Below are 23,858 nucleotides of genomic sequence, written 5' to 3' on the forward strand. Positions count from 1 at the left end.
CCGGAATTATAGCTTATTTCGGAATCCTTTCCAAATTTCGGGGTTTTTCGTCGCTTTGACCAAATTCGACGATCTTTGGAACTGAGCCCGGGTGTATTTTGGAATATTTTCCCGGTACTTTTGAAAAATCCGAATTTTTCTCGGAGCATTTGGAAATTGTGTCCATTTTGAAAACCCGGGAATCATCGATAAAACAAAATGGCACCACTGCTAAAAATACATGTTTCGACCGAGGAAATTCGGCAACGTCTGAAGGTTCATACGTCGTTCTTCATGAGCGCGGCAGTACTCGGGTCCCGACGATGTGCTTGTACGACTCTATCAACGGGCACCGCGTTGCGGCTTTGCCTACCGTTCCTGCTCCGGATGAGAAAGTAAAAGCATGACCGGGGGGGGGGGGGGGGCGATTGGGCGCTAATTCGGGCATATCTCCACTCGAGGCGCAGCGCAACACCCAGCCGCTGCGGTGGGCGCCCGCGGCTCGACTTGGGGCTTGGGTCGCGGCTTAATCGACACCGTCGCACTGTGGTGCGCCCTCTCGAAGAGGGTGGATCAGTCCGGCTGGTCGGAGAATCATATTTTCATGGTACATTCCTGTACTGCGGCCAGATTATTGAAATTGATAGACAAAACTATAGACAAAGAAGATATAGGGAGTGTGAAGCGATCACTGGAAAAAATAAAACACATTGGATCTGGAGTCCAGACTCTTGAAAACATTGACAAGAAATAATACTCTTGATTTTTGCTTAGATCAAAAGGAAATCCGCTCAAATTAAGAGGCTTGGTTCTTGATTTAAAATCCGATTGAATCAAGAGTATTTTTTCTTGTCGATGTTTTTAAGAGTCTGGACACTAGATCCAATGTGTTTCTTTTTCCAGTGATCTTACTGGTTGAAATGGGGGGGGGGGGGAGTGTCTACAAACTAAGGGAGAAAATGATAGACTACACGGAGAAAAAACTTCGTGCGTGGGACCCGAAGTTGAGGTCATATGGATCTCTGAAGTTTTCGGATCAAGTATCTAAAACTTGAGGTCCAGCTGCCGAAGTTCGGGTCAGACATTTGAAGTACGTCTATATATACCGAAGGGTTCGGGTCACACATCTGAAGTACTCCAGTACGCACCGAAGTGCCTCGATGTCTGACCCGAACTTCGGTAGTTGGACCTCAAGTTTTCGGATGCGTGACCAGAAAACTTCAGAGATCCATATGACCTCAACTTCGGGTCCCATGCACGAAGTTTTTTTCTCCGTGTATCCATAGGGTCTTTCATGGATTACCTTTAGTTAGTCTATTACCTACCTCATTCGTTCACTGAGCCCATCCGCTTCCATCAACAGGATCCCTCTGTATCCATTTTGAATTTTTTGTCTATAGCTCTGTCTATTAATTTCAATAATCAGCTTGCTGCCGTGATAGCTAAGAGAGTAATAAGTGTCAAATTTTCGAAATCGAGTTTCCGTCAAAATTCGTCCTATCTCTCGTAGATGAAATCACTTAAATAGCTAAAACAGCGAAATTCATCTTTATTTTATCTCAACAGGACTTATGTGAAAGCCGTAAAAGCACAAAAAGGACGTAATTTCATGCAAGGTAGCGGTATAAGTGACGCTAATTCTCCAGAGAGCCAATGAAAACAGCGCTTTCAAGTATACAGCCGCCCTCCTCTGTCAATTTCTAAGTGATATGTATTTGTTGTGTGTCTAAAAGGCAACCGCGAAAGCCTGCAAAAATAGCACTTACGGCTGTCTTGCCTAACATGGAAATGAAAAACACCCTTTTTATGTATTTGAAATAAATTCGGTCTGTTTTGAATCATCCTAACGATTTATAAGAGTCTTTCATATGATTACTGGCAATTTGACAAAAAACTGAGGCTTCTTTCGGTAAAATTTTCCAGTCAGAAGCTTCTGAGCCCTTCTGAAGTTTTCTGAAAACTTCATTGTTTCACCAATAGCTCTCTTCGCTATCACAACAGTACATCATACACCGAAAAAAAATTGATGTTGATTTAACATCCTAGATGTGAAAAAAGTGTAGAAGAACTATCAAAATACTGAATTGACCGCTACAGCAGTTACTTTAGCAATTTCAAGATGTAAAGCTAACTGCTGTTGCGGGTAGTTAAAACAACATAATTTTTTTTCGGTGTACGTACAAAAATTAACCTCATCCATGAATTTAAGCATAGGTAGGCAACCTGTTGAATCTGAGATGCCTGGCTACCGGTAGCGGTCCACCGTGCGGCGGGCCGGCTGATCCGTTTTCGAGGCCCGACCAAGACCGACATCGTGGAGTTCCGAAATCAGTCCGGTGGCAACGATCCCCAAGAAAGCCCACGTTCCACGTTTTACCGTCCCCCGAATACCGACCCCTCGTGCTCCTATAGTGTGATATCAGTGATACCAGTATAGTGATATCAGTATAGTGATACCAGTATGTGCTCGTGCTTTTCGGCCAAGAAAGGAAAGAAGTACGCCTTCGATAATTACAGCTACGGCACCCGCAACGACCGGGTTGCCACCCTCTTCTTCGAGCCCTCAGGTCAGTCCCCCCTCCTCCGGAGAAGATCCCCCTCTGAGGGGACAGGGAGGGGGTTACGTGTGAGTTTGAAGAAAACCAAATCGGCAGTCGTTTTAAGTGAACTTTCGGTTGTTGGGTTTTTATTGATGCAATCCGGGTGCAAGCTGCATTATAAAATCAAGTTTTTGGGGTTGACTAAGTTTAAAAATTGAAATACTCTTAGATATACTCTATACAGCGCATTATACATCCGTGACCGGCTGCACGAATGTTGTAAATTGATAAGGTTAAAGTTAATCTTAAGAGTCAAAATTTTTTGTGTACAGCTTTCCTCACAGTCAGTGGTGAAAATGAAGAATCACTTCATCAGCGAATAACACAGTAAATCGACAACTTAATCCGGAGCAGAAAGCTGTTACAGAATATAAAATTAAAATTACAAAAATATATTATTCAGGTTATCTTTTATATTTTGCATCAACCTATCTTTTCATCAAATTCTTCTTTTATTGTGATTATTAATTCTCAGTTCAAACAGTTTGAAATAATTATTTTTCAAATCGGATCTTGTGTGAAACACTACTTGCCCTACGCTTGCAAATTAAAATTAAGCAAAGGTATTTTCAATTCAATAAGTATAATATTCGAATGAAAGCCATTATGCGTTCCATGGTTGTTGCTGATTAACAAACTTGTTTTTCACCAAACTGCGTATCTCCTAATCCACTAATGGATGTTCATTACGATTAAATTATTGCACCTTATTCGAAGATAATTAAGTAAAAACAAGGGGAAAAACGCTCAATCTCATTTGCAAGCGGTGGCGTTGACAGCTCGATAGTTTTTCGGGTTACCTGAAAAAGAACGAATGAAATAAATTAATTACAAAGTGTACAGCTCCACCACATACAGATAGCTCGAATAGGGAACCTGTATGACACAGTTGTCAGTTGGTGCATCATTCCGAAATTTTCACTCCCCACGCGAAGTAGAGTGGTGGAATCGATATCGTAAATAAGGCTTTGTTGTATCGTTCCCAGTAATCAACTCTTTCGGCTTCTGAAGACGACTTCCAAGAAACAAGTCTGACCTTTTGTGACTGATATCATTATCTGGATGTATTTCTGCCAAACGGAACTATGTGCATCATGTCGTGAGCCCTGTTATACATAATGCATAATATTCTTATGGGTCTCAGGGCTCATGTCTTAATGCACATAGTTCCGTTTGGCAGAAATACGTCCAAATCACCTCCCGTGTCCGATACCAGGCTTGTTAAATCGCGCACAATCCCAAAGTCCTGTAAACATTCGAATGCACAGTTATATTTTTCGTATCTTTAACAACTCCTTTGAAAGGGTCCTGTCTTTTTTCCTCTCTCTGGGCAGCGCTTGACATCTTCTGAGTTCACGACGTCCATAGTTAGGATTTTCAGCTGTATCGTATTTTACTATTGTGACAACATATAATAACGTAATGTGAACAGAATCTGGGGGTCTTAATAGAAATAAAAATAGATTAAGTTGTGAAATGAAATTCGCATGATTTTTGCGGCTACCAATACGGCCGGATTAAGGGGATGGCCACATGGGCCCCGGCCCATGGCGGCAAATTTAGAAGGCGGCAAATTTTGCAGTTTTTTTAAATATAGGTATAAAAAAAATCGGATTCAGAAAAAAAATTATCCATAAGAAAAGGAAACAAAATATCTTTTTCCTGAGAGTATAGTAATTTCTAATTTTGTCGTTTTTCGGTGACACAAGAGACAGCATCTTTAATTAGTCGACTCAAGAGAGGAACTGAACACGCAATTTTGCCTGGAGCTCAGCGCAGAGAGGAATGATGACGAGGTTTTGAGATGAAAAGGACAAGTCCTCAGCGCGACCGCGGCGGTCAGCATGTAACACATATTAGTGCCTACAAGACTGCAGGAATACTTCACGCATTGCGCCAAACACAGTGCGATCAGCGCGACGCGGCGCAGCGGTGGAAATTAAAATTATTAAACCACATTTATGTTTGTTCTGTCATAATTTTTTCGTTCATTTCTTATAACTGGAAAATTTTGTCCACGCAGAGATAGGTTTACGGAACTTAACTTTCGCGTCAAGTTCCGTGAAATTTTGCTGGTAGTGTTGACAGGGTTTTCGCAAAAAAATGTATTCAACACGAGTAAGTAAACGCGTCTCATGCACCCCTCCCCCTCCGGCACGTTCACTTGATGGTTTTTATTAATGCTTCAAAACGAATGAGAAGGGGCGGCATAATACAGGCGACCCATGGGCGGCAAGTAAGTAAATCCGACCCTGGCTAACAATACTGCTGTGCTAAAGAAGACCGCCGTATTAGCTAGAAGGCGTTGCCATATTTCTTTCGATAAGTATAAAAAAACTAATTGGGAAAATTGTGAATATTTTGCTGCACGTTTTTTCAGACAATTTTGTACGAAATTTTCTGGTTGGGCACTTTTTATGTAGCAGGCAATTAGCAATCACCGGCAATTTGCAAGCGGATCACATGGTGTTTCGATATATCGCAATAATGCACATCGGAATGACTAAGGGTTGATTTGTATTGGCCTTCAATTGCATGATCTTGGCTTAGAGCGCCTTCATATTTTGTGATACTCTACGCTTTATCACGGGGTTAGTTTAGTTGCCTGTCTGATCCAAACTCAATTGGACTGAGTTAAGCAGAATGGAACCAACCCACATTTTGGAAAAAATTGAGTTATGAGTGGTTTTGAACTCAACCACTGCTCTACTATCTATCGCCGAAAATTCAAAGTTTTTGTTGGAGCAAATTTTGCAGAAATTGAACTTGAAGTTCATCTTTTACATTGAGTCTTATGCAGGAGCCAAACTTTAAACCTCTTTTTCTCGGTTCGATCCCGATGTGGCTTGGTTCCTTTCTGTTTAACTCCGTCCAATTGGGGGGCTTGGAGAACAAGGCGCATGAGTAAAAATTTTCCTATTTCGAGAAATACGTGTTTGAAGTTTTGAACTTACATAGACCGTTAATGGCGGAACGAAAGTTCAACCTGACTTTTCAATGCTTAAAAATCTGAATTTGGGAGCAAAGTCACAGAATATGCATCAAGACTGGTTCCACTTGAAATCATTAATATCTCAATTTTTTCGAAAACTGCACTTATGCGCCTTGTCCTCCGAGCCCCTCGATTATTAGCGTCATGATTCTTACCACACGTCTTCCCAAGTGTGTCTGCTACTGCCCATTTTTACCGAGGAAGGATTGCTCAATCACTTTAAGAGCAAAATAATTTGTATCCTCAAATTTTGTTCCATTATTTCTAAACTTTATGTGTTTCTGTTTGTTCACTGGTGCACGGAGAAAAAAACCTCGTGCGCGGGACCCGAAGTTTAGGTCTTATGGATCTCTGCAGTTTTCAGATTGAGCATCTAAACACTTTAGATCTAGCTATCGAGGTTCGGATCACACATCTGAAACTTCAGTACTTACATCTGAAGTAAGTACTTCAGATGTGAGAACCGAACTTTTTCGGATGTGAAAACCGAAGTACCAGATGTAAGGACTAAAGTTTCAGCTGTGTGATCCGAACCTCGACAGCTAGATCTGAAGTATGTTCAGATGCTCAATCCGTAAACTTCAGAGATCCATAAGACCTAAACTTTGGGTCTAACGCACGTGGTTTTTTTCTCCGCGTGGCTTGTAAATTTCCGAAGATTGCTATATACCTGCGAGAGATACAAATCGTTCTTTCGTTCGGTCCATTTTGTAAACCGATTTTTGAACTGGACTGCATTTTGCAATTAGGAGTTATAAATTCTGGCCCGGTTTAAAAACAACGTATGTGCCATTAGTTTCCCTATGCACATGAGTGTTTTTTCACATGAGTCAGAGTTTTATAGTTCCAAATTGCAAAATGAAGTCCAACTCGCCAAGAGTAAAAATGTACGAAAAATTGTGGATTAAAAGAGACTAAATGATGATTTTGTTGTTGTGTTGCAGTGTATAGTGACCAGCCGGAGCGGGACAGCCTGAACGGGCCACCCTCGCTGGTGGACCATGAGCCGGATCCCAGTCCGGGAGTCGGGGCCGGGAAGGCCTCCCGTAGGAACGTCTCCTCCAAGATGCGCGGTGGCAGGTCCAACGGCTTCCTCGGGCTCCTCTCCAACCGCAACTCCGACATGCTCCAACACACAGAGTCATTGTGAGTACACACACTCTCGCCCGCGCTTTATCTTGCCACGTGAAAATACTTTCGATTGCATTTTGCAAAAAGGAACCAAGAGCACTGAAAAAAAAATCTCGGCGTTTTACCAAGGTCCGTTGATACCTTTACCATCTCACTTTTTTTTACCAATTATTGGTAATTTTACCAAGACAGACTGGTAAACTTGCCTAAAAACCGGTATTTTTGCTGTTTTTTTCAGGTAAGAGTACCACTTTTATTGGTAATCAATTCCCGGTAACTTTGCCATTTTATCTCGGTAATTCTACCACAGTCGATAAAAAATACTGTCGTTTTTACCAAGGTCCTGTAAAATTACCGAGAAAGCTCAATAATTTTACCGAGATTTTCCGGTAAAATTACCAATTCCATAAATGGTAATTTTACCAAGAAAAAACTGGGATCAAATAGAACCCTGAATTCTTGGTAATTTTACCCTTTTCTTAGAAAATACATCGAGATTTTTTTTTACAGTGAGCACTCGCTAAGATTGTGCACCTTTTCCTTACGCTTGCAAGTAGTGTTCGAAACTCACAGGCGCAAACGCTCCAAATGCGCCTAAAAAATCGGTCATGGCGCCTGTAAAATGAAGGCTCTGCGCCAGCGTGGCCCCTAAAAAGTTCCCCCGGCAAAAAAAATCCTGGTTTTTCTATTCAGTGATTTTTTGAAAGTTACCAGTTACAGCTACTAGTTCTGTAACTAAAACATCTTGCGTCTGACTTTTCACAAAATGTGCCGCGATAATATGTAGGCAAAAAGTAAATTTCGCCCCTAAAAAACCGTCGATGGCCCCTTATAATTGAACTTAATGGGCCACCTGGCTCCTGAAACTCTAAAGTGAGTCTCGAACACTGCTTGCAAATATAGACTGATCATCAGAACAAATTGTGGCTTTACTCCCAATTACCCATAAATTCAAGACGGAAATTGCCCTTGTAAATTTATTTGTCGAACGATTTCAGTAATTTTCCTGGAAAGAATGTAGATTGCACAACACCATCTTAGCAACCTTTGAGTGCTTTGGTTTCTTTTTGAAGAATTGAATCCATCTTTTTTAACGGAGCTTGGTTTAAATGGGCGTATTTGAAGCGAGTTTGTCAGAAAGTAACCAACAAACATTCAGTTGAAACTGGGAAACAGAGGTTTGAAGTTTTATTCCTGCATTATTCTCAATGTAGAAAATAAATTTTAACCCCTCTTTTCACACACTAATTTCTTTTTTTCGACTTTCAGATTCTGGCAGGAGAATATAAACGACTATTGAAACTTAAAAACGTTCTTAATTCAATTTTTGCGAAAATGAGGGTTGGTTTCTTTCTGATAAATACGGCCCATTTATGTTAGAAGGAACTAAGATGGGTGGGAATGGTGAGGTGTGCTCGTGGTGAGCTGTATAAAAAACCATGTAAAAGTGGGCATAATTCCTTTTGGAAAAATGGAGAGTCTGTGACAACCAATGCTTTCAGCCAATAGGATCATTCTCATCTCCGCCCTCTTTGTCCATTGATTTCAATAATTCTCTCGCAGAATTAGGTTTCAAGGCATTATGTTGTATTTGATTTTCCGTAAGAATAAAATTCAAGGGGAAATTAGTCCAATTATTGTAATGTTACTCGGAAACGAATGAACGTGCCTGACTGGAATTTTCAGACTTATCCTCTGATTTTACCCGAATTTCAAGAAAAATTTTAAATAGAAATGACCCGTCACGCGCTCGTACAGATTGAATTTTCCAAATGACGAATCCAACTTTAGAATCGAGTTACGTTGAGAAAACGACGATAAGCTATTTTGAAAAACTCGCAAACAGAGATGTGTCACCGTATTACATAACCCCATCCGATTTACACAGCATAATTTTCTGAAACGAATGAACGTGCCCGAAGCTGTTTCCACTGACTTTTCCTCCGATTTTACGCAAATTTCAAAGAGAACTTTGAACAAAAATTGCCCGTCATTTTCCCCTTTAAAAATTAAAATTTCCAACTCACTAATACAACCTTGGAATCTAATTACGTTCCTTTACACAGGGACCAGGGTGGCATGAAACGTAAGAAAAAAAAAGAAATATTGGGAATTTCAGTAAATATTCCATGTAATTTTACGAGGCTGTTAAATGTTTTATATTTTTCAGGGGCTAGAGTATGCAACCCGCACTCCAACACACAAAAATAGAAGAAAATTAACAATTTTTACATTTAGCGAAACATGAAAAGGAACCGGTATTTTTCAATATCTTTCATTCTCTGAAATTTCATGAAATATTTCACGTGAAATTTCAAGATTTTATTGTTCTTGAAATTTTGACGCACTGCTTGGGGCCGATGATAAAAATGATATTACAAACTCGCAGCGGAGATGTGTCCGTATTACTTAACCCCATCCGATTTCCACATCATAATTTTCCGACTCGACAATGGAAAATCAATCGACGAGGAAATAATATCGCCCGGGGGAAGCGTGCCCGAGCGGATAAAATATTTCGGGGGGAAAAGTCCCCGACAGCGTTCCCGTCGGAAATGAGTAGATTAACTGCGGCGCCGCCAGTCCTCCCTCAAAACACCCGACTTTCAACGGGGAATCCGTAATATTCCGTTCGATTCGGCAACGCGCATCAGCCGGGTCCGCAATTAATGGTCGATCCAGATCGGAAATAAGGTGAAAATGCAATTCGGATATTTCTCTACCACCTCGCTCCCCCTCTCCACGCCGCACAGTGGATCGAGTCAATCAGAAAAGTCGGACATTAATTTTCTCACCAACTCTGCAAATTTCGGTGTATATTTCGTCAGATTTTACACTGAGAAAAAAAGTTCGGTAAATCCGAACTAGTTTGGTTCATATGGATCCACGATTTTGTTCGCCACACACGACCGAATCATTTGGTCTGCTCAGCCGAACTTTTCGGTCCACTGAACCGAACTGTTAGAATTATTATGGTTCGGTTGCACAAACCGAACAATTCGGTTGAACAGACCGAATAATTCGGTTGTGTGTACCAAACAAAATCGTGGTTGCATAAGATCCAAACTAGTTCGGATTTACCGAACTTTTTTTCTGAAACTTTTTTTTCTTGAAATGTATACATTTCAAGAGGTGGTTCTGGAAGAAATTTTCACGAGGAAACCAATGAAACCACTTTGAGGACCTCAAAGTTTTGTCTACACGGAGTTATAAGCGTGGAAAGTTTCAAAATTTTGTCCGACCTCTCCTATGGACTCGATCCACTGTGCGCCAATACCGGATCGCGTTTTGTCGATTCAGTTGCTGCATTCCGGGATGCTGCATGGAATGGATGCTCCCCATTCGAGGGCTTTGGAGCGGTTATTTTGGGATTAAAGGGCTCGGCGAGTCGATTGTTGAATTACTATCGAATAACCATGATCGATGTATATGCATGGTGAAGATAGGGAGTTATCTATAAAAAGCGTTCGATAACGATTCGACAAGACGTAGGCAGACGGAGGTATAATGCGAGTATGTATTTGTTGAAAAAAAAAGAGCTTAGCTCAAAATTTATGACGTAGTCGTTGAAAAAGGATAATAGGCAATACGAGTATCACTGAACCCCTATTTTGCTCACGGGGTCCGTAAAATAATTCGAATTTCATTTCTTTCTAATTTAATGCTCGTGTAGCCCTCAGAGTATTTTTTCTTCCTTTTTTTATAAGTCTTAAATGGATTTTATTTCGTAATTAAGAATAGTGGTTCCATTTTATTTTAGCAAAGATTAAGGGGCTCCCGGAATTGACTTCAATTTCTGAAAATGCCGAGAAAAATATAATTTTTCAAAAGTTCCGGGAAAATATTCCGAAATACGCCTGGTCTCAGAATTAGCTTCAAACATCGTTTAATTTGACCTAAAAATCATCAAATTTGATCAAATTCTCCATCAAACTGACAAAAACCCCGGTTTCCGAGAAGATTTTCGAAAATAGCTGGACATTCGATTCCGGAAAATTACAAAAGTTCTGAAATTCAGAACTAATTCTAGGAAATGTCAGCACTGTGGGAATTTCTTGCGTATCCATTAAAACACTTATATGTATAGGGAAACTAATGGTGCATACGTTGTTTCCAAACTGAGCCAGAAATTGTCGTTTCTAATTGCAAAATGTAGTCCGATTGAGAGCTCGCAGTGGGTTGAGTAGGCCAAGCTCTTCCTCCCCGTTTGGAGCTACCACCAAGTTTTCCGCCGGTTAACCCACAACCCCACGAGCCTCTCTCCAAGTCGCCAACTTTGCAATAACTCTGTTCCCACGCCTCACAGTGGATCAAGTCAATAAGAGCTGTGGACAAAATCTGAAAACTCTAAAAGCTTATAACTCCCTGCATACAAAACTTTGAGGCCTTGAAAGTGGTTTCGTTGGTTTCCTCGTGAAATTATTTTTAGAAACTCGCCTCAAAATTTAAAATCCGACGGATTAAACATCAAGATTTGCAGTTTTAGTTAAAAATGTCATGCCTGACCTCTCTGATTGACTCGATCCACTGTGAGGCGCCTCTGCGGAAACGGAACTTTGGCGAGCTTTCGGTGACGACCGAACTTGGCCATGATTCCGGGCTGGCGAAAGGCTAACTAAAAGCGAGTCGCCTGGATTAATTAATTAATTACTTAAAAAGTTGAGGAGTCTGTTTGTTCGCGCCGCGCTATCTCCCAGCATCTTTGATTCCCACCAACTGATACGTTTCGTCCCCCCCTCCTCGCGCTCCGCGCGTTGTCCTTAGCCCGAGGCATGAGATTCTGAGCTCACGGCGACTTCCGGAAAGCTTCGGAAGCTCACGAAAGTTGCACCTGCGACTGGGGCATTGTTTAGAGCATAGGATCAAAACATTGGATTTTGAGATTTTTATGGAGGATTTGATTTAGTGTCTAAAGTGACCTCCTCTGGAAAGAATCCTTTTGAAGTGAATTTCTCTCCGAGGAGCATTTCATCAAGTGCCTGAGTTTATGTATATTAAAAAAATTTGCAAGAGAGGGAATAGCACTTCGATGGTGAAATTGCAAAAATGCGTAAATCGTGTTCAAAAATCTCTGCTAACATTTTATTTTTAAGAAGGAGACCGAACTAACATCGTAGCTTGACATTTTCACAGAATACTCTCCACATAGAGAAGAAAAACATCCGAAGTGTTCAATAAATGACGTTAAGTGGTTTTTCATTCGAAAACTAAAGTATGGCAGGAAGTATGCAACGCCGCAAACGGATGTACGCATTTCTGCATCTATACCATAGATTTATCGTCTACGACTGAAGCATAAAGTTCAATTTTTTGACCAGCGGAACAACCGTGATAAACGTAAGTCAAGTCGGTCATCGGAAGCGAACGCAATTGAATCAGTCATTCACGAAAAGACTTAAGCGCCGAATATGAAAATACAAGGAAAACAGTAGAAACTGCATTAAACGCCCCGTTTTAAATCGCAGATCAATAAAGAATGTCATACATTAACACGCTGCTTTAATATTTTAGAGGTTTGGGATTTAGAACGGGTCAATAGGTCAGTTGTGTTTGTCACAAATTCGAGTTTTGATACTATATTCTCGCAGATCAACTAAAAATAGCAAGATCTGTTCAAACCGCAACTTTATACATTGAATATTAATCGAGAAATCGCGGCTTGAAAAACTCGATTTATGACGTCATCCACCGTAGTACATACCATATTATGCACTACCGCGGTGGCTGACGTGAAAAACCCGTCTTTTCAAAGGACGATATCTCGGTTAATATTCAACGTAGAAAGTGTTGCTGTTTGGACGATCTTCTTACTTTCGCTGATCTACAAAAATCAAGCATCAAAACACGATTCTGTCACCAGCGCAACTGGTCTATTAATATGGTGATTATAGTTTTTCTCGTAGATCCATTTCTGGCGCTTACGTCTTTTTGCGAATGACCGATTCACTTACTTACTGATGTCCTAAACTTTGCGTGCACAAAATCGCCTCACAGTTCGGTCATTCCACCAATCCATTGATTTTAGACTCTGTTTAGAAGTCTGTTTATCGCGGATCTCCGTAATGAATTGGTTTCCTTGGATGCAGCCGCTGCTGAGTAAGCGAGATGATGGCAAGTTGAACTTATGCCCGCGATAAACTGAACCACTTGGAGTAATCAAAGACAGAATAAGCCCCTCGGTTGGAATGAGACTGAAGTCAGGCATGGGAGCCGCTCCCAGGGAGCGTCTAATCGGATTAGATATCAGGGCTCGCCGAGAAACAGAAAATAATGATAGCTGTCAGGAGCAGGCGGAGGTAAAGGAACCACTTACCGGTCCAGCCATTTTTCCTGCGTCCAGTTCACGGAGAGCTTATGATTTGGGATCGATCCGGATCGGAAAACTGTTTTTCCTGCGCTGAACTTGTTGTAATGCGACTACTTGAAACAAACACAGCCGAATATTATCTCCAGAGTAACAAAATAGCCCCTCTGGATAAAAGTGGCGCACAGTGGATCGAGTCAGTAGGAAAGGTCGGACAAAATTTTGAAACTTTAAACGCTTATGACTCCGCTTATACAAAACTTTGAGGTTCAAAAGTGGTTTCATAGGTTCAGTCGTATTTTTCTTCCAGAAACACCCCTTAAACTTTAAAATGTGACAAAATGAACATCAAAATTTGCAGTTTTAGTCAAAAATGTCATTTCCGACCTCTCTAATTGACTCGATCCGCACTGTGTTGCCGGATTGGTTTCCAAGACATGTAAGATGTTCGGTTGAAAATTCTTCATGTCGTCATTTTCCGTGCGAAAGAATGTAACTTCAATCTAAGATTGCAAAAATTACTTAAACAATTCAATTTTTTAAAAGAATGTACTGGTGCGAATTGTTCTCAAAATTTGTGTGGCTTTTGCATGGGATCGGAGGAAAAATCAGTGAAATTTTCAGTTTGGAATGCTTATGAGTCTCTGAGGAAAATTGCAATTTGCGAGGGAAAATTTGGCAACATTGATATGTTGGAAAAAGGTGGGATTCGAAGTGAAGAGAATCCGAGAATAGTGAAACATGAAAAATGACCGTTTCTGAGAGAAGATTTTGGCTATGGAAGGGGTAAAAATGTATTAGATGCTATTTTCTTTATTGTTATTATCCTAAATGTTTTTATTTTGTATGTTTCAGTTGTTACCTATGGGTAATTCTGAGCTCTCTGTATGGAAAAACGCTCATAATCCTCATGTTGGCATTTTGTCTCATCGAAGTCATGGACAACTCCGTCAAACTACTCACGCTTCAGGTATTAACCGCTCTTCTCATCCGCCAGTGCCCGCACTTTGATTTCACTCCGTGAAATTTTTAATTTACCGATTAAAAATTGTAAAGTAGCATTACAAAATACAATATTTACGTTAAGAAAGTTACTAATTACACCGAGGACACTGTTGGTTCTGACGACAAACATTTCCTCGCTGTTATGGAGATTGTTTTGTTGTCTGAACTTTAAATCTCCATTACGATAAGAAAACTTTCCTCTTTTAACTAAAATCAATTGCAATTAATTGCTCAATTTTTTGATGTGAAAAGTGTCTCTCGCCGCGTAGCTGGGAAGTATCAATATCTCTTTTCAATTGGACGTATTTATGCTAAAAGGAATGATGTGCACAGGATTTGCATGTAACATAGTTCCTTTTAGCATAAATACTTCCAATTTCACAAATAAAGAGACACTTCAACGCGCGTTGATGACTGCGCCTGTAGAGATACAACTATTCGTGCTTGATCGATGTCCACGTTGCATCTTCAAAGTTGAAGGCGCGAGTCGGGAACGCAGAATGCTCCGCTGTATGTTGCTAGTGAGGTGTCGCTTAGATTTGAGAGAATAGTTAAAGAAACAAAGCTGGATTACGACTTTCATATCCTCGACTGTCTTGCTCATGTAGTCCTTGAAAGCACCTCTACAAAAAATGCAAAGTGTGCTAGCACAATATTGCAATAGAGGAAGGGAAATGACGCGCGTTAATGACGGCGCAGAGATACAACTATTCGTACCTGATGGATGTCCGCGTTGCATCTGCAAAATTGAAGGAGCGATGGCGCGAGGCAAAAACTCGCTACGCTTTGCTCTTTGCTGTCATTGAGGGGTTGGTTCCAACAACTTTTAACGTTTTTTAGACTTTTTGTCCTTACTGTAGACCCTGAACGACAACTTAAATTCAAGTTTAATTGTTTTGTGTTGTTAATTGTTGTTGTATAAAGTTTTAATTGTTCATATCCATTTTTTGCCGTCACATCTCACTAGATCAAATTATATTCATGGTGAATTTAAAGAGAGAGCATCGCCGGAAAAAGTTGAGTTATCCTTAGATTTAGCACTTTTTGTAAGGTCTACGGTAAGGACAAAAATAATTAATTTTGTCCTACGTAGAACGTACAAAAAGAGCTAAATCAAAGGGGAACTCAACTTTGGACGATATTTTGAGGTATTTATGAACGTTTAAACATTTATTTTCCTTGAATTTAAGTTGTGCCTCAGGGTCTACGGTAAGGAAAAAACGTCTAAGAAACATTAAAAGTTATGTCTAGTGTGTAGTTAGAAAAGTTATGTGTAAAGTTAATGTTCCGCTAAAGTCTGAGACGTCCAACAATTTTTATCAAGTAAGTTTGATCTTGTATGATGGTCCTTTGTTTGAATTGGGATTGCTCCGGAAGAAGGACGGCGTGGACGTGCCAGTTTAAGGTTGGCGAGACTTTTGTCGGAGGAGAAATCGATGATCAATAGTTTTAATTTGCCGCTAAAATCTTTGTGGAAGGATCGAAATTCCGATGGCGAATTTAGAGTTTCACAAGTTCGCAATCTTATTGCGCAGAGGATAGAGCTTGCAAAATCGAAGTCATTGCATCTAGTATAAGGGTCCTTTAAGTTGTCAAAAAATTCTCCTTCACTGATTCTTTCACATTGCCTTTTGTGGGTTTGCAGGGGATCTACCTGATGTACCTCTACGTGGGGAGTATAGCAGTGATCATCTGCATCTATGTTTGGGTTTTGATCGACAGCTGCGCGAGTCTCCACGACTCGCCGGCCTCCATGACGACGACCATCATGGCCGACGCGGAGATGGGATCCCTCCCGGTCTCCAGGTTCGGCTCCCTCAAGCGCGCCCACATCTCCAGAGCCAAGACCTCCGGCACCAGTTTCTACCTCAGGGTCGGCGCTCTAGGTAAAAAACATGTCCATTTTCATCGATATTGAGTTCATTTTGAATCATTACTGCATCAGTTTATTTTTAACAGGAGAAAAACAAGGGGGGAAAAACGAGAGACAAGGCTAAAATACATAGTTAAAAACCTAGACGTTTCGACTTAAAACTTAGTCATTATCAGTCGGAGGTGTTACAATAAAAATTTAAAGAAACGATGAAAAACCTGAGCCCTACATTCCGGCCACGACCATGTAGGGCTCGGGTTTTTCATCGTTTTTTTAAATGTTTATTGTAACATTTTCGACTGAAAATGACTCAGTTTTAAGTCGAAACGTCTCGGTTTTTAATTGTGTATTTTAGCCTCGTCCCCCCCCCCCCCTCTTGTTTTTCTACTGTTACCATTGCCTTGGTAAAAATTGGCGATAAAAGCCGCGTTTCAAAATACCATAGGAATTCTTATATCCGGCTGGAGAAGGCTACAGAAAATCATATAGCTGGCTGTAGAATGCGGAGAAAGTCATACGGTCGGGCTATACGAAGCGATAAAAAATTATGCAGCCGGGTTATAGTTCCTATCGCCGGGCTTTACACTTTATCGCCTGGCTGTTGCTCTTTCGCCATCGATTATAAAAGGCTATAAGAAATTGTGTAGAAATTCGTGGGCTTTGGAAATCATTAAGTTTGATACGGAACCATCTTAATATTTACAAAACACACATTATATTTTCCTTTAATACATTATTTTTTTTCATCAATTAAAATGAGAATAATCCATACAGGATGTGCAAACATTTCAAAATCATAAGTTGAAAAACGCTGACTCCGCCAGATTAAATATTAGAGCCTAACACAACGTGGAGCGGCGACGCAGTGGCGCCTACAAACCTAACAGGGATACTTCACGCATTGCGCAACGCGTGAAGTATCCCTGTTAGGTTTGTAGGCGCCAATGCGCGTTTTGCGCTGGCTGCCCGCCTGCCGCGCCGCAGCGAGCCACGGCGCTTGAAGCAACTATTTCACACCAAAGGTATTGCACAGTATCATACGAAACTGAAGGTGCCCTAATATATTAGGAATATCAGGCATCCATCAGAAGTACGGAGGTTTCCTCGCAAAAGAAATCAAGATACTACGGCCCAAAAAGAGAGCAGTGGTCCAAAAACTCACTAAGTCCTAGCATCCGTAATTAGTAACGTTTAGCATACACTTTATCGCCTGGATGTTGCTTAATCGTCATTGGCTATAAAAGACTATAAGAAATTGTGTGGCCGGCTATAGAAGCTATTGGAAATCTTACAGCCGGCTGTAGGTCTATGGTATTTTGGAACACAGATTCCGCTGCCAATTTTTGCCAGGGTGTCTCGGGCTGCTTTATAAAAATGTGTATCTTTACTTTTAACCTGTGCTATTTTTCGATTGGTTCACAAAATTAAGGCATAATTGGACCGCGTTTGGTAGAAGGAACCAAGCCATATAAGCAATTGCCAAATTCAATACGGCAATTTACTTATTTACATGAAAACGGTTGTGCGGATTTTTGTGCAACTTTCGTTGAATTTTCTGCATGACACGTAGCAAATTCCTTAAAATTTTTAAAAAAATCGGCACAACGCGTTCTCTTGTAAAAAATTAAGCTGCCCCGTCACATTTGGCAATAGCGGACGTGGCTTGGTTCCTTTCTGCTTAACGCGGTCTAATTGGCGTTATTTTTGAAGAAACTTATGAATATTTTTCATTGAAATTTTTAGACACTTTAGACGAAATTATGAGCCAAATTCTCTGAAAAATCGGAAGAAAATTATTTATAACGTTACCTGGAAATATGTGATTTCTTGACGGAAATTTGGCAACGCCTGAAGGCTCATCCGGCGTTCTTCCTTAGCACGGCAGTATAGAACAGGAAGAAGATGCCGCTGTCTCACTGCTAAAATGGAAAGAAACCTATTACATATCGATGGGTTATTTTTTCAAAGGTTTCTAGTGACCCAGAAGAGGATGAAAGTTACCATATGATTCATTTTTCCAGCTTTCGGTTTGGGCACGTTGGTGTTCAACGGGCTTGAAATGGCCATGCATTCAATGATGGAGGGATCGTGCCTCAATGACGTCGTCTTTGTCCACCCTATCCTTCACGGTCTTTTCACCTTCCTTCAGATGCATTTCCTCTTCGTCAACTCGCAGGTATGCTTCAAGGCTTCAGATTTGCCTTTTACGTCAAGTAATGAGCTGCCAGGAATATCAAAAGGTTCCTCCGTAATGAGGCTCAGAGATATTGTCCATGTAATGATGCAATTGCATACACAGTGAATTTATTTTTAATGGGACACAGTCTTTTGAAGGAGTCGGACACGGCATTTTTGACAACTATTGAAAATTGAAATGTTTATTTCGTTACGCTTTAAATTCTAAAGGGCACTTCCTGCAGAAAATTTAACGAGAAAAGCAATGAAACTATAAAAACAGGCCGAAGGGGAATTTTGAGGGTTCAAAGGATACCAAAATCTTCATTCTGATAGAATCAAGGCCCCAAGAAATCCCCCTTGTTTAAGCTTGGAATTGATATATTTTTAACGCGATAGGCGTTTTCATCGTTGAAAAAGTCTTATATTTGTCGTAAGTTTCAGTCCATAACCGACATCAAAATTCAGAAAATGCGATAATTTTCAAAATTCGTTTTGTAGAATGAGCCGCTCTGCTGAACGTAGTTCAATTCCCAGGCAACTGTGAAGTTGAATTTGGACCGCAGTTAACAGAAAAGGACCAAGCCACATCAGCTTTTGCCAAATTTAACTCGGCGAATAATTTTTAACATGAGAACGTTTGTGCGGATTTTATTGAAAATTTGAAGGATTTCGCTCTAAGCTGAGCATCGAAATTTTTCCAAAAATCCGCTCAATCGTCTTCATGTAAAACATTAAAATGCCGAACAAATTTGGCAATAACAAATGTGGCTTGGTTCCTTTCTACTTAACGCGGTCCAATTATGATAAGTCTTAAGTATGCCATAAGTTTCAGTCCATAATCGTCAACAATATTCAGGAAATTTGATGATTTTCAAAATTCCTTCCGTAGAATGAGCCCCTCTGCTGAACGTGGCTCAATTCACTGACAATGTAGGTGTTGCATGTGTGAGGAATTTGCGATTTGACTGTTGATTCATATGTAAAAGTTCGCGAGAAACACGAAGGGGACACTGGTTTTCTCTGAAATCAACTCCCAAGCTCAAAAAAAGCTCTCAACTTGAGGCCAAAATGGAGGGGATACCCCACCCTACCCTGAGAGTCCACCTCTACATCAAGACAAACTCTCCATGCAAAGATAGGGAGCAAATATATTTGCAGGGTTGCCGTTTTTTCAGTTGTGGAGTCCCCAAATAAAGTGGCAGCCTTGTCAATGTATTTGCTCCCTATCTTTGCATAGAGAGTTTGTTTTGATGTAGAGGTGGACTCTCAGGATAGCGTGGGATATCCCCTCCATTTTGACCTCAAGTTGAGAGCTTTTTCTGAGCCTGGGAGTTGCGAAATTTCACATAAGAATCAACAGTCAAATCGCAAATTCCTCACACATGCAACATCTCCATTAACTCGAGAAAATATTCAACAACTAAAACGTGCAGTCGCGCACCGTGCTGCAGGCGCAATGCGTGAAGTATTCCAACAGTCTAGTAGGCGCTAACATGTCATCACCTTCCGGCCAAAGTATCACAAGCGCCATGCGACGTTTAAAAATTTACGCCGCCATTTTAATTTTTTATAGAGAAATTGCCGTCGGAAATTCCCTCCATTTTGGCCTCAACTTGAGAGCTGTTTTTGAGCTTGGGAGTTGATTTCAGAGAAAACCAGTGGCACCATCGTGTTTCTCGCAAACTTTTACATGAGAATCCATAGTCAAAACGCAAATTCCTCACACATGCAACATCTCCGATGTAGAGTTTGATTTCATCGGAGTTCCGTTTGAGATTTTGGATTTTGTGATGTTTCCAGGTGTTGGTGGAGAAGTTTGGTCTGATCGCGCGGTTCGGTTTCATGCATCTGGCGGCGACCAACTTAGCTCTGTGGGTGAGGTTGGTGATCTGGGAGAGCGGAATCGAATGGACGTATTTCGTGTATCTGGCTCAGACTGAGGGCGGACTTCAGCCGCGAGATCGCGCTTCGTCCCCGTTCGAGACCGGGATCCCAACTCCTCTCCAACTCAGGGGCTTCCCCAAGTCCATGAGCCTCCAGCGGCACATCAGGGACGTTGGATATGGTAAGTCTTCATTTTTAGGATCATTAATAAGCTGTAGAATTTAATTGAGATTTTGAGCATCATTTGGACGTATTTCTACACTGAAAAAATAGGGGTTGAATTTATCGGCACGCAAAAAAAGGGTAAATTCACGGAAAAAGTATGTTTATCACGAAATCGAAAACGAATGTCACAGTAATTGTAATAATTCACGCAACTGTAAAAGAATTCACGCAATGGAAAAAATGTTTCACGAAAAATCAAAGTTGTGAACAGAAAAAAAAAAAATACTTTCACGAAAAACTTGCAGCAGAATTCTGTGGTATCAAATTAAAATGTCGTGCAAAAAATACCGCGCAGTTCAATAAATTTTGCGTGCATTCAGACGATTTTTGTAAAAAAAAATTGCGTGCAAACCTCTTTTCTTGCGTGTGCTTTATTATTCCCCAAAAAATAGTTCTGTTCACAGGGCTCCTGCACTTCTTTTGTAGCAGTCACAGAAGATTCCGTCATGAGGACAGAGTACTCTGTTCCCACGATCAAAGTTCTGTTCTCACAACAGAAAAATGCTGTAAGTATAACGAAGAAACTGCAGGAGCCCTGTGAACAGAAGGTTCTGTCGTCAGCACCATCTATTTTTTTTCGGTGTATCAAACAGAACTATGTGCAGGCGAGAAATATGGGGTGTGTTCTAGAGAGTTGCATAAGAAACAATGTGGTCAGTGGGCGTGATTCCTTTTGAAGAATTGGAAAAGCGGGATTTTAAATTCAGCAAAGAGAACTATGTGCCGATTGAATGCGGGATATATGAGCCGCGGGCATGGCACGAGAGCGTTGTGGACAGGGCTCATGAGTTAATGATCAACGAGGCGAACTGCACGATGATATCCATCTCCGTTGACGTCACTGGCGCTTTATTATTCACATTCATTCTTACGGCCAGAGAACTAACGAGCGCACCCCATATTTCTCACCTGCATATAAAGAGCCTTGTTAAAAATGGGTCGAAATTCGCCCCTTTTTAGGCCCTCGATTTTGCAAACGGGAATTGCGCCAAATTGTTGCATATGATGCCCTAAGTCTCTGGTAAAAATTTCAGCTTGAGTTGAAAAGTGGTTTCGGAGATACGGGGGGGGGGTGAAGTGGGGGAGTTGAGCGGCTGGCGTGCGCTATTTCCGCGGCTGTTCCTCGCCAAATCTTCGTTTTGATGTCACCCATTACGTGTTTTTTTACGTAATTTTTCGCGTACTTTCCATTTCTGGCCTTAAAAATTACTTACAACCACTTTTCAAGGCGCTAGGGGGTGAAAATAAGGGTTGAACGGCCAGCGGCGCGCTCTTTCCTTGGCTGTTCCTCGCCAAATCTTCGTTTTGATGTCACCCATCACATGTTTTCCTATGTAACTTTTTGCGTACTTTCCGTTTCTAACCTTAAAAATTACTTACAACCACTTTTTAAGGCGCTAGGGGGTGAACGTGGGGGTTGAGCGGTTGGCGGCGCGCTCTTTCCGCGGTTGTTCCTCACCAAATCTTCGTTTTGATGTCACCCGTTACATATTGTTCTATGTATTTTTTCGCGTACTTTCCATTTCTGGCCTTAAAAATTACTTAAAACCACTTTTCAAGGGGCCATGAATTTTTTTCGCATTTTTTTTTTTTTTTTTTTTTTTTTTTTTTTTTGAGTTTTTTTAATCGATTTCGTATTATTCCCTAAGACCTATTCGTGCCGTATATTTTCACGTTTTCTCAGTGTACCTCCCACGTCGCACGAGAAAATATATACGCATGATTTCATCGGAACATAAATGTTTACACGCCTATATGATATGCAAAGACGAGCGTTCGTAGAAGGGATATGGTAGAATAATGGCAGAATCATCAAGTGAAGCTTTAAAGCTTTCATGAGGGGGGAGGCACATTTTTAAATCGATAAGTTGCCATAGCTCTTAATTTTTCATACTTCCATTGACTTAATTAGGGTGACGATTGGTCTCTCAGCGTGAACGTGTAAATGTATCTGTGGTCATAATATCCTTAAATACGGCGTGTAGACTGGTAATGGCTGCTTTTAAATAAATAAATAACGAAGTAAAGGACAGATTTTTTATTAATCAGATTAATGTACTGCCCGGGGAATATCTCAGATTTTTCCCCATATTTGCCATGTCATTTTGGCGTGTAAACATTTATGTTCCGATGAAATCATGCGTATATATTTTCTCGTGCGACGTGGGAGATACACTGAGAAAACGTGAAAATATACGGCACGAATAGGTCTTAGGGAATAATACGAAATCGATTAAAAAAACTCAAAAAAAAAAAAAAAAAAAAAAAAAAAAAAAAAAAATGCGAAAAAAATTCATGGCCCCTTGAAAAGTGGTTTTAAGTAATTTTTAAGGCCAGAAATGGAAAGTACGCGAAAAAATACATAGAACCATATGTAACGGGTGACATCAAAACGAAGATTTGGTGAGGAACAACCGCGGAAAGAGCGCGCCGCCAACCGCTCAACCCCCACGTTCACCCCCTAGCGCCTTAAAAAGTGGTTGTAAGTAATTTTTAAGGTTAGAAACGGAAAGTACGCAAAAAGTTACATAGGAAAACATGTGATGGGTGACATCAAAACGAAGATTTGGCGAGGAACAGCCAAGGAAAGAGCGCGCCGCTGGCCGTTCAACCCTTATTTTCACCCCCTAGCGCCTTGAAAAGTGGTTGTAAGTAATTTTTAAGGCCAGAAATGGAAAGTACGCGAAAAATTACGTAAAAAAACACGTAACGGGTGACATCAAAACGAAGATTTGGCGAGGAACAGCCGCGGAAATAGCGCACGCCAGCCGCTCAACTCCCCCACTTCACCCCCCCGTATCTCCGAAACCACTTTTCAACTCAAGCTGAAATTTTTACCAGAGACTTAGGGCATCATATGCAACAATATGGCGCAATTCCCGTTTGCAAAATCGAGGGCCTAAAAAGGGGCGAATTTCGACCCATTTTTAACAAGGCTCTTTGTTTGATAGAAATATATGTACGTCCAGTTATAAAATTGCATCCTTCGAAGTAAAATTATCTGATCTAAATAATAAAAATTCTCTCTCATGTTCAGACCCTCTTTTATAATAATCACCTTATTCTATGTTTTGTTTATACAGCCGCTTACAACGGTAGTTGGAGCAACGTGGCGATTTACCGACCTGTCTCTGACAACCACATCTCTCAAGTTGTAGCCCTTCACCAGTGCCTAAACACGAATTCCCTCGGTCAACTTTGGACCTCATCAATGCCTTTCCTGTATCCGTTTATTGTTCAATTCAGGTATGAGAATGTTTAAAAATCCTTAAAATAATAATATTCATTAATCTCAGTCAGAAAAAGTGAAAGAAGACCATTAAAAATGCACGAATTGGATGTGCGTAAAAAAAATACATGTTGTTACAGGCAATTTTTCAACTTATCAGATTACCCATAACAATTCCGCTTGGTTGTGTATAGCCGAGTCAAACAAAAAGATTAATTCCGTCAATTTTATACCTAAGGTTACAGCATTTAGATGGTGAAATTACAAAAATGCGTATATCTCGCTTGCGGTGTTTCGAAATCTCCGCTCCTATTTTATTTTTTAGAAGGAGACCGAACCAATATTATGGTTCGAAGTTTTCTTAGAATATTCTTCATAAAGCGAAGAAAAATCACTAAAATATTTAATAAATGACGTTCAATAGTTTTTCACGTAGAAAATAAAATATGACAGGAAGG

General features: G+C 40.6%; 1 protein-coding gene across 1 annotated transcript in view; it reads left to right on the forward strand.

Moving 5' to 3' along the window:
- LOC109036869 (proton channel OtopLc) overlaps positions 1-23,858 on the forward strand; it is a 91,780-nt gene that overhangs the window by 58,931 nt on the left and 8,991 nt on the right. The window contains exons 3-8 of the mRNA XM_019051276.2: positions 6,516-6,717; positions 13,862-13,976; positions 15,657-15,897; positions 17,906-18,060; positions 19,863-20,127; positions 23,255-23,417. Of these exons, the coding sequence (XP_018906821.2) occupies positions 6,516-6,717; positions 13,862-13,976; positions 15,657-15,897; positions 17,906-18,060; positions 19,863-20,127; positions 23,255-23,417 (1,141 nt within the window). The remainder of the gene's footprint in view (positions 1-6,515; positions 6,718-13,861; positions 13,977-15,656; positions 15,898-17,905; positions 18,061-19,862; positions 20,128-23,254; positions 23,418-23,858) is intronic.

The sequence above is a fragment of the Bemisia tabaci genome, chromosome 9 (genome assembly GCF_918797505.1).
Source record: "Bemisia tabaci chromosome 9, PGI_BMITA_v3".
NCBI lineage: Eukaryota > Metazoa > Arthropoda > Insecta > Hemiptera > Aleyrodidae > Bemisia > Bemisia tabaci.